The 10402-nt window shown below is 56.2% G+C and overlaps 2 protein-coding genes across 3 annotated transcripts in view; both read left to right on the forward strand.

Annotated features, from left to right (window-relative positions):
- DAG1 (dystroglycan 1) overlaps window positions 1–7369 on the forward strand; it is a 31398-nt gene extending 24029 nt beyond the window's left edge. For both annotated transcript variants that reach the window (XM_014953534.1, XM_014953533.1), the window contains exon 3: window positions 4707–7369. In XM_014953534.1, coding sequence (XP_014809020.1) covers window positions 4707–7115 — 2409 coding nt within the window. In that variant the 3' untranslated portion in view covers window positions 7116–7369. The remainder of the gene's footprint in view (window positions 1–4706) is intronic.
- A 2775-nt stretch (window positions 7370–10144) lies between these two features.
- NICN1 (nicolin 1) overlaps window positions 10145–10402 on the forward strand; it is a 3735-nt gene continuing 3477 nt past the window's right edge. The window contains exon 1 of the mRNA XM_014953486.1: window positions 10145–10351. Coding sequence (XP_014808972.1) covers window positions 10145–10351 — 207 coding nt within the window. The remainder of the gene's footprint in view (window positions 10352–10402) is intronic.

Here is a 10402-nt window from a genome sequence, read left to right on the forward strand (position 1 = left end):
GACTCGCTGCCTCCTTTTTGGAGAATTCATGAGGAGGAGGATTAAATACTTCGAGGGTTAGAGGGCACCCTTGTAGGCAAGAATGCGGTTTTTGCCTGAATTCCCTGGAGGCAGCAGTTTTGCTCACTGCCCCCTTGCTTATCTTTGTCCTGTTGGCTCCAGGGCTTTAAGATCCAAGTTTAAAAAAAAAAAAAAAATCAAACCGAGCTATCTTCTTTCATGAGCTGACTGCTCTTGGCTGGCCTAAAAATAACAGGCCATGTATATCTGAAAGGTCTCTGTGAACAAGGTCTTCAAACAGGCCAGACCCACTGTATGTATTTAATATCACAAACATGGCTACTTTTTTAATGGCCTTCAGTATGCTGCCAGACTTGTGTAATCTTTAGCCGATAAGCCATCATCTATAATTATCTCAAATAATGGGAAAACAAAGACAGCCTTTTTTTTCTTGAGCAACGGAAGAGTTATTTTGAAACCAGACCCCTTGAGGGAAATGGCAGGGCTTAAGGCTGATATTTATTGCATACGGAGGAAAACCAGGAAACTTCTTACATGAAAACCAGAGATCCTAAATCATTAACTATGGGTAGCCTCAACAAATACCCTTTGAAGCAATATTTGAAGGAAACGTTGGTAGAACAGAGTCCAGGGCTTCACCCCACCACGAGCACAGCAGCGGCCGTGACCAGGACAGACCCTCACCGAGGGCCCTGCTGATGAGTGTTCATTTAGGAACAAGTATTTTGGTTCAGCCCGATGACTGCTTTGATTATTAACCGCTCTAATCCTGCAGGGCTCTTCCTTTGTCAGGAACTCCAAGGAGTAACAGAACTCCTTGGATTGAGTTCTGCTGCCCAGGGCAGTAGCTGCGTTTAAAGCGGAGCCATCGTACGCCTGTGACTTGTTGCCTTCCTGAAGATTTCTCAGGGGAGGCACAGGCACCCTCAGGGGTTTCACAGGTGTGATACACATAAATTTTGATTTTTCTTAATCACCTCTTGCAGAACCCTCAGAAACACTCCGTGTCTCCTCGCAGGTTGAGTGCAGCCAGACTAGCTCAGCTCTTTTTAAATCAAGTTTAAGTGAGTTTATAAATGTTTTGCAACCGTCACATCCCTGCTAGAACAAGTTGTCCCAGTAGGTGATTGCCTGGCCTGTTTTTGTTTTTCAGGAGAGCCTAGTTTTTGGTGGGAATCTGTCTAGTTGCAAGTTTTATTTTCTAGCACAGGCCCCTAAGAACATGACCTCACGTGTGAACTGTAGGTTAAAAATGGTTTTCCAAGAAAAAATAATCAGAATGGACAGTGCAGGAGGCACCAGCCTTCTTGCCCGTGAGTTTGACCACCTTTCCCGAATGAGTTTGGCTGTCAGACACGGGAGCACACGTGATTGATGAGAGAGTCACCTTGTGACATGAGATTAAAGGTAACACTTGTTTTATGTCTCCTCCTGAAGTCCTGGGCCGTGCCCAAGGAGGAGGGAGCAGCAGAAAACCCCGGCTGGGGCAGGGAAAGCTCTGGATAAGGGAGCGTGTGATCCTGTAATTAAGAGCTTTCGCTGAGTGCGTGGAAGGGGAAGGTTTGTTCCAAATGTAGCCCGAAATTACACGTTCAGCCTGCCTTCAACCACTCGCTATTAGAGTTTTTCTTCTTCTTGATTGTGTAAGCCTCAATAACGCTGCGGCTTTGTCCCGGCTCCTCGTGTTTCTGCTCCTAACGTTCGCCCAGCCCTGCCCTTCCTCCTCCTCCAGGGGACAGGTTGGTGGCTAATTTTGGCACGAGGGGACGAAGAGTGGCACCATCCAGCTCCTCCTCGTGTTGGCGCTGGATTGGACTGGGCACTGCCCTGGCGTCTCAGTTTTTAGAGGGAGTGATGAAATTACACCTTTTTTTAAATGCACACCAGGGCAGGTGAGTCCCGCTTCCCTCTCCTCCCTTGGCAGAAGAGATGCCAAGGAAGGACAATTTGGTCCTTTGTTCCCCGCGTGCCCGTCTCAGGTGAGGGGCTGGTTTTCCTTCAGGATATCAGGTGGGATAAAAGCAGCTCCTGTTCTTGCTGTGGCAGGAGGGGAGCGGGTGTACGTGGCAGGAATGCTGCCAAAACCCCCTGTTTTCTGCCAGACAGGTGGGTAAAGAGCACGGCCGGGCGGAAGGACGTTCGTGTCTCAGCACCTCCGTTCAGGGGGGATACGTGGGGGTGCAGGGCCTGCAGAGGGGCTTTTTCCACCCGCTAAAGGCAGGAATCTTAATTTCTGGTGCTGCCGCTGAGGAGTTAACGAGAAGCCGCGCTGACAGCTTTAAACTCTGCTCTATAAACTCTACCCAGCCCCTGTCTCATGATGTGCTCTCCAGCTTGTCCAGGCTGGCCAAAAGCGGGGCTGATCCTTTGCAGAGGAGAGGAATGAGGGTGTTGCCCCTACGGTTGTGGCCGAAACCCTCTGCGGCTCTTGCACAAAAGCTGTTTCATGCTGCTTTCACCAAAATACTCTCAAGTCCTATGTTATCCTTGCAGGGCTGAGCATCCGGACCCCTCAGGGTACCAAAACCCACAGTGGGGGTGTCTGTGAGCCCCCTTACCCTGCCTGAGTCCTGGCTGGGGGGTGGGAGAGATACCCGGGGCTCCTGCTTTGCCCAGCCCTGCAGCACTGGGCATCGCGCTCCGTAGACCCCAGGGGCTCTCCCCAGCAGGACCCATGGTCAGGCAGGTCTGGGGAGTCCAGCCCCTCTCTGCGCCCGCTACCGGACACAGGGATGCTCCTGCCAGGCAGGATTCCTTGCAAAGCTCCTTGCCCAGCTTTGCGTTTGGATAAACTATGAAATATGTATGAGCTTTACAAAAATGCAGAGTAACCAAAGCACCCTTTCAGGAGGAGAGCTGGAATGCAGCTCTGCATCGGACTGCATTAAGCCCACAGCCTCCACCAGGCTGCTCAATCTGTCTTTGTGGGGCCCAAAAGGTCTTGTTTCCTCTGGGTGTGAGGGGAGATACCTCCTGGCAAGCCTGGCCAGGGCAGGTGGCACCCAAGACCCCGCTGCTTCCGACTGCCAGGCCCTGGGGTGGGAGAGGTGGTGGTGAATTCCTGGGGAGATCCCAGCCCCAGGAGGGTGGTGAAGCTCAAGTTACTCACCCTGGGGTACCTACGGCCCCAGGAAATGTCACAGCCCATCGAGCTGGCAGTGTCCCCTTCCACTGTGCAGCCCGAGTGGCTCCCCCGTGCCTCGTGACCAGCCAGCGGCTGTAGCACAGACTGTAGCACAGACAGATGGACATCAGCTGCTGAGAATGGGGGATTTGGGGGTTCATGTCCACCCTCAGCCACAGCCTGAGGTGGGAGGCAGGAGCCCCCTGGGCTCTGACACGTGTGGCTATTCCCTGTGCAGGATGGGGAGCACTTTGGTGAGGTGTCAGCCTTGCTGATGATGTTTTGGAGAGAAACAACGTCTTCTCCGCGTGAGCAAAATGGCCTGGAGACCCGGAGGGTCTGGATCGGGGCTGGCTGGGAAGGGGATCCCCAGTCGGAGGAGGAGGGTGGGCTCAGAACGGCACAAACGAGTAAATTGGGAAGGGGAGGCAGCTGCTGAGGTTACTTCTGGCTCGTTCCTCCCCTGGAGCCTACGGAAACACCATCGTTGCGTACGTTGCTCCTGCGGTTGGGCCACACGGTTTGAAGGGGAGAATTGTGCTCTTGGACTGGGCTTCCCTAATCCACACCACAAATCACATAAAATTAAAAAAAAAGAAGTGTTGCTGTTGACCTAAAAGAGGTAGTAAATATTGCGTTGGAGTCCTGAGGTGCCTGTGGTCTGGGCCAAAGCTGCCTCTTGTTTCTAGCCTGCAGAGCAAGTTATTATATCAAAGCGAAATCCTTCATTTCAAGTTAACTCTGAGGATGAAGCTGGGCTGGTGTGCTGTCCTGGGCCCTCTCCCTGCCTGCCCACAGGCCATCGCAGCGCTGGGGTGGCCACATGTCAGGTTTGCTCCCCTCCTTGGGCCCCGGGGGGGCCGTTCCTCTGGCAGGGCAGGAGGACGCCGTGTTTTAAGCGGCTGCATCTCAGGATTTACTGCTGCGTCTTGCACATCGGCGTGCTCCAAGCAGGCAGGGGACTCCAAGATGTATTTTGCCAGCTTCTGGCCCCTCCAGCTCAGCTGGGGGCAGCAGGATAAAGCTGGAAGTGAACACAGAAATTGTATGTTCTGCTGGGCTGTGGGAGCAATGGGCTGGCAAGGGGTGGTCAGGTGAGGGAAGGAGTGAGACGGCAGGGATGGGAGAGGAAGGAGGAGGAGTGGGAAGAGGGCAGTTGTTGGATCAGCCCTACTGTGTCATGTCACCCCACCCTCAGCTTCGTAGTTGTCCCTATCACTTAAACTCCTCTTCTGCCCTCAGAGAAAATGAACCTTTTGTGCTTAGCAGTTGCACAGCAAGCGCTAGAGAGCTGGTACCTGCAGGTGAGGGACCTTTTTCAGGACTTTATGACCTTCCTTGGCTTCTTAAGCCCTTTGGGACCAGTGCACCCTGCAGAGCTCGTCCTTGCCACCATGCAGAGGAGAAGACACAGGCTGCCCTGCTCTGGCCAAGGTGTTCCTTCCCCAGTTATTATACATGGATTTTTTTTCTTTAATCCTTTAAATTAAACGTTATAGAACCTGTCCTAATGCTGTACTTCTAAAAGCACCTCCTTCTCTTTTTTTTTTTGGTTTGGTAGATCTCCGAAGCCGGGAAGGACTCCTTGCCTTCTTGGTTACACTGGAACGCGGAGAGCAGCTCCCTGGAAGGGCTGCCCCTTGACACGGACAAGGGCGTCCACTACATCTCGGTGACCACGCTGCAGCCCTTCCCGAACGGGAGCTACGTGCCACAAACCGCAAATGTCTTCTCCGTTGAGGTCCACCAAGAAGACCACAACGAGCCTCAGTCGGTGCGAGTGGCTGTCCAAGACACAGGTGACGCGGCGCCGTTCGTGTGCGGCTCAGAAGAGCCGGTCACTATCCTGACTGTCATTTTGGACGCCGACTTAACAAAAATGACGCCAAAGCAGAGGATTGAACTCTTAAACAGAATGAGAAGCTTCTCGGAGGTGGAACTTCATAACATGAAGTTGGTTCCTGTTGTAAATAACAGACTCTTTGACATGTCAGCCTTCATGGCTGGACCGGGAAATGCAAAGAAAGTGGTGGAAAACGGGGCCTTACTCTCATGGAAACTGGGATGTTCTCTGAGCCAAAACAGTGTCCCCAACATCAGCAAGGTGGAGGCTCCAGCTAAGGAAGGAACCATGTCCGCCCGCCTTGGCTACCCTGTTGTTGGCTGGCACATTGCTAACAAGAAACCTCACCTCCCAAAGAGGATGCGGCGGCAGATCAACGCCACCCCCACGCCTTTGACTGCCATCGGGCCACCCACCACTGCCGCGCAAGAGCCACCAACCAGGATCGTCCCCACCCCGACGTCACCCGCCATCGCGCCACCCACAGAGACAACAGCACCTCCTGTCCGGGAGCCCATACCGCTGCCGAGGAAGCCTACAGTCACCATCAGAACGAGGGGCCCCATCGTCCAGACCCCCACTCTGGGACCCATCCAGCCAACCAGGGTAGCAGAAGGCACTGGCACGGCCTCCGTGCCAATTCGCCCCACGATGCCCGGGTACGTAGAGCCCACGGCGGTGATCACGCCGCCCACAACCACCACCAAGAAACCCAGAGTCTCCACTCTGAAGCCAGCCACGCCGTCCACCACGGATTCCTCCACGGCGACGACGCGAAGGCCCACTCGGAGACCCAAAACGCCCCGTCCGACGAAGCCTCCCAGCACGACCAGGTCCCCCATCTCCAAGCTGACAACGGCCTCCCCTCCGACCCGTGTACGCACCACAGCCAGTGGCCTCCCCCGGCCCTGGGAGCCCAACGAGCCACCCAAGCTGACCAACCACATCGACAGGGTGGACGCGTGGGAGGGCACCTACTTCGAGGTTAAAATACCGTCGGACACCTTCTACGACAAAGAAGACACCACCACGGACAAACTGCAGCTGACCTTGAAGCTGAAGGAGCAGCAGATGATAGAGGAGAACTCGTGGGTGCAGTTCAACAGCACCAGCCAGCTCATGTACGGCATGCCCGACCACAACCACATCGGGAAGCACGAGTACTTCATGTACGCGACCGACAAAGGTGGGCTCTTCGCTGTGGACGCTTTCGAGATCCACGTCCACAAACGCCCGCACGGAGACAAGTCTCCGGTGAAGTTCAAGGCCAGGCTGGAAGGGGACCACAACGCGGTGGTGAACGACATCAATAAGAAGATCATGCTGGTGAAGAAGCTGGCTCTGGCGTTTGGCGACAGGAACAGCAGCACCATCACGGTGCAGGACATCACCAAAGGCTCCATCGTAGTGGAATGGACGAACAACACGTTGCCCCTGGAGCCCTGCCCCCGGGAGCAGATCCGGACTTTGAGCAAAAAAATTGCGGATGACTCCGGTGGGCCGAGCCTGGCCTTCTCCAACGTCTTGCAGCCCGAGTTCAAGCCTCTGAACGTGTCGGTGGTGGGCTCCGGCAGCTGCAGGCACATCCAGTTCATCCCCGTGACGAAGGACGGCAGGGTGATCTCGGAGGCAACGCCGACGGTGGTGGCTGGCAAAGACCCCGAGAAGAGCAGCGAGGACGACGTGTACCTCCACACTGTCATCCCCGCCGTGGTGGTGGCCGCCATCCTCCTGGTGGCCGGCATCATCGCCATGATCTGCTACCGCAAGAAGAGGAAAGGGAAGCTGACCATCGAAGACCAGGCCACCTTCATCAAGAAAGGGGTGCCCATCATCTTCGCCGACGAGCTGGACGACTCCAAACCACCACCGTCCTCCAGCATGCCCCTCATCCTCCAGGAGGAGAAAGCCCCGCTGCCCCCACCAGAGTACCCCAACCAGAGCATGCCGGAGACCACGCCGCTCAACCAGGACACCATCGGGGAGTACACGCCGCTGCGGGACGAGGACCCCAACGCGCCGCCCTACCAGCCTCCCCCCCCCTTCACCGCACCCATGGAGGGGAAAGGCTCCCGCCCGAAGAACATGACCCCCTACAGGTCCCCGCCACCCTACGTCCCCCCTTAATGAACGGGAAGGCTCTCGGGGGGAGAAGGGGCCTCCAGCTCCACGCCAGTGCTGTCTGTGGGCCGGCAGCCCCCCTCGCCAGCCGGGAACCCCAAACCCCAGCCCGCTCCCCAGCAGGCCCTCCCCCCCGGCTGTGCCCGCCGCACTGGAGCGTTCGTGGGACTGGGGGGGGGACACACTTGTTTTTTGTTTTTGCCTAACAAGCTTTGGTTTTATTTTATTCATAGAAAAAAAGGAAAAAAAAAAAAAAAAAACAAGGTTATAACATCTGGGATTCAATGTTTTTGTCATGGTAAATCCCATATAACCTCACACAACAGTCTGCATACACTTAAATCCATGCACGCTCCCTGGAGCCCTGCCCCCGGGAGCAGATCCGGACTTTGAGCAAAAAAATTGCGGATGACTCCGGTGGGCCGAGCCTGGCCTTCTCAAACGTCTTGCAGCCCGAGTTCAAGCCTCTGAACGTGTCGGTGGTGGGCTCCGGCAGCTGCAGGCACATCCAGTTCATCCCCGTGACGAAGGACGGCAGGGTGATCTCGGAGGCAACGCCGACGGTGGTGGCTGGCAAAGACCCCGAGAAGAGCAGCGAGGACGACGTGTACCTCCACACTGTCATCCCCGCCGTGGTGGTGGCCGCCATCCTCCTGGTGGCCGGCATCATCGCCATGATCTGCTACCGCAAGAAGAGGAAAGGGAAGCTGACCATCGAAGACCAGGCCACCTTCATCAAGAAAGGGGTGCCCATCATCTTCGCCGACGAGCTGGACGACTCCAAACCACCACCGTCCTCCAGCATGCCCCTCATCCTCCAGGAGGAGAAAGCCCCGCTGCCCCCACCAGAGTACCCCAACCAGAGCATGCCGGAGACCACGCCGCTCAACCAGGACACCATCGGGGAGTACACGCCGCTGCGGGACGAGGACCCCAACGCGCCGCCCTACCAGCCTCCCCCCCCCTTCACCGCACCCATGGAGGGGAAAGGCTCCCGCCCGAAGAACATGACCCCCTACAGGTCCCCGCCACCCTACGTCCCCCCTTAATGAACGGGAAGGCTCTCGGGGGGAGAAGGGGCCTCCAGCTCCACGCCAGTGCTGTCTGTGGGCCGGCAGCCCCCCTCGCCAGCCGGGAACCCCAAACCCCAGCCCGCTCCCCAGCAGGCCCTCCCCCCCGGCTGTGCCCGCCGCACTGGAGCGTTCGTGGGACTGGGGGGGGGACACACTTGTTTTTTGTTTTTGCCTAACAAGCTTTGGTTTTATTTTATTCATAGAAAAAAAGGAAAAAAAAAAAAAAAAAGAAGAAAAAATTCTCGGCTCAAACACGCCTTCCCGGCGGCTGGGCTTCTGGCGGGGGCCGGGGCGGCGGGCAGGGAGGGGGGACGGGGACAGGGATGGGGACGGGACGGGACGGGAGGAGCAGGCAGCACTGGGGTAGCACTCTGGGTCTCCGCTGTTTGCCTTTAACACTAACTGTACTGTTTTTTCTATTCACGTGTGTCTAGCTACAGGACGTAACATGAAAGGTAGCCTAAAAACAATTAAATTCAAGGGACTTTCTGAAGTCGATGTTTTAAGTTTTTACATTTAATCTGCTGTTTACCTAAACTGGGATGTGTAGATTTTTGGGGGGGGGAAGGGGAGGGCAGTGCTGTGCCTGCAGGCGAGCTCCAGGGGTGATTCGGGGCTGGCTTTTTTGGGGGGACGACCTTTGAGGCCAGCCAGCCTCCTCCTCCTCCTCCTCCTCCTCCTTGGGGGGATCAGCTTCTTGGTTTGGGGTTTGATTCTTCTATTACTATGATTTAATAATCATGTTTTTAATCAAAGAAATCCTCTTTTTCTCACGCATCTTAAAAATAGTCATCAGTTGAGTCAGACTGGCTTGGGGTACCTTTGGCTGCACCCCGAGGTGCAAGCGCTGTGCTGGGGTCAGAGTGGTCTTTTTTTTTTTGAGGCAAAACCCCTTTTCCCCACGAGGTGTTTTGGCGACGGTGGGGTGTTTTCTCGCAAAGCCCGGTGCCATCTCTTTGCCTCAGAACTCCTCCTGGAGAGCGGTGCTGGAACAGCCCCCCCCCAGCTGCTCCGGGCCCGGATGCTGTTGGAAAAGTTTAAAAAAAAATAAAAATCCCCACGAGGTGTTTTGGCGACGGTGGGGTGTTTTCTCGCAAAGCCCGATGCCATCTCTTTGCCTCAGAACTCCTCCCGGAGAGCGGTGCTGGAACAGCCCCCTCCCAGCTGCTCCAGGCCCGGATGCTGTTGGAAAAGTTTAAAAAGTTTAAAAAAAAAAAAAATAAAATAAAAAGGGGGAAAAAAAAAGAAAAAAAAAGCGCCGGGAATAGTTAATAGTGAAAAAAAAAATCAGTGAACTCTCTCAAATCTTATTTTCTACTAAATTTTTTGATACAGCCTCTGATTGTTTATTAAAAAAAAAAAAGAAAAAAGAAAAAAAAAGACTTATAAACCGGTCCAACTGCCAGCAGTCCCTACCAGCTTCAGTTTCCTAGTGCCGGCTCCGGGCCCAGCCCCTCCCTTCACTTTATCGCTATTATTTTTACCTCTCTGTCACGCTAGAACCCATTTTTAAGCACGGATTATTAATTGGTGTTTTCCCTGGGTGTTCTCTGGGGGGAGGAGAAGCGAAGGGGGGGTCTGTAGGGATCTGTAGGGATCCCTAGGAGTCCGTAGGGGTCTGTAGCCCCTACAGGCCCCCCGCGCACACCCAGCCGTTACACACACACACACACCCGGTTCCCTCAGCACCGGGTGAGAGCCTGGGTGGCGGGGCCCGGCCTGCGGGGGACCCCTCGGTGCCAGCCCCGGGGGGAAGCGAGAGACCGGCGTCCGCGTTGTGTAAAGGAAGGTGTGGAGTCAATAAACCGTCTGCTCTACCACAGCCCTGCCTCTGCCGCCGCCACGGGACGGGACGGGGCGGGGGAGGACACCGGGAGACCGCCGTGATGGCGGCGCCCTCTACCGGTGCTACTGTGGGGGGCTTCCGCTTCCGGTGGGCGCGGCGTGCGTGCGTGCGTCACGATGCACGCTGCTGGCCCCGCCCAGGAAGGGCGGCCGCGCTGCGCCGCCATGTCGGGAGCGGCGGGGCCGGGGCAGGGGCCGGGCCGGACCCCGCTGCCCTGCGCCCCCCGCCCCGCCGCCGCGCTCCAGCTGGGCGGGGGGACCGAACCGGCGCGGCCCGGAGTCGCCGTCATCGATCTCCGCTTCCCCCGCGGAGCCCCCGCCGACGTGAGTGCGGCCCGGCCCGGACTGGGGCGGGGGAGGCCCGGGCGGTACCGG

This window comes from Calidris pugnax, unplaced genomic scaffold (assembly GCF_001431845.1).
Source record: "Calidris pugnax isolate Ruff unplaced genomic scaffold, ASM143184v1 scaffold247, whole genome shotgun sequence".
Classification (NCBI taxonomy): Eukaryota; Metazoa; Chordata; class Aves; order Charadriiformes; family Scolopacidae; genus Calidris; species Calidris pugnax.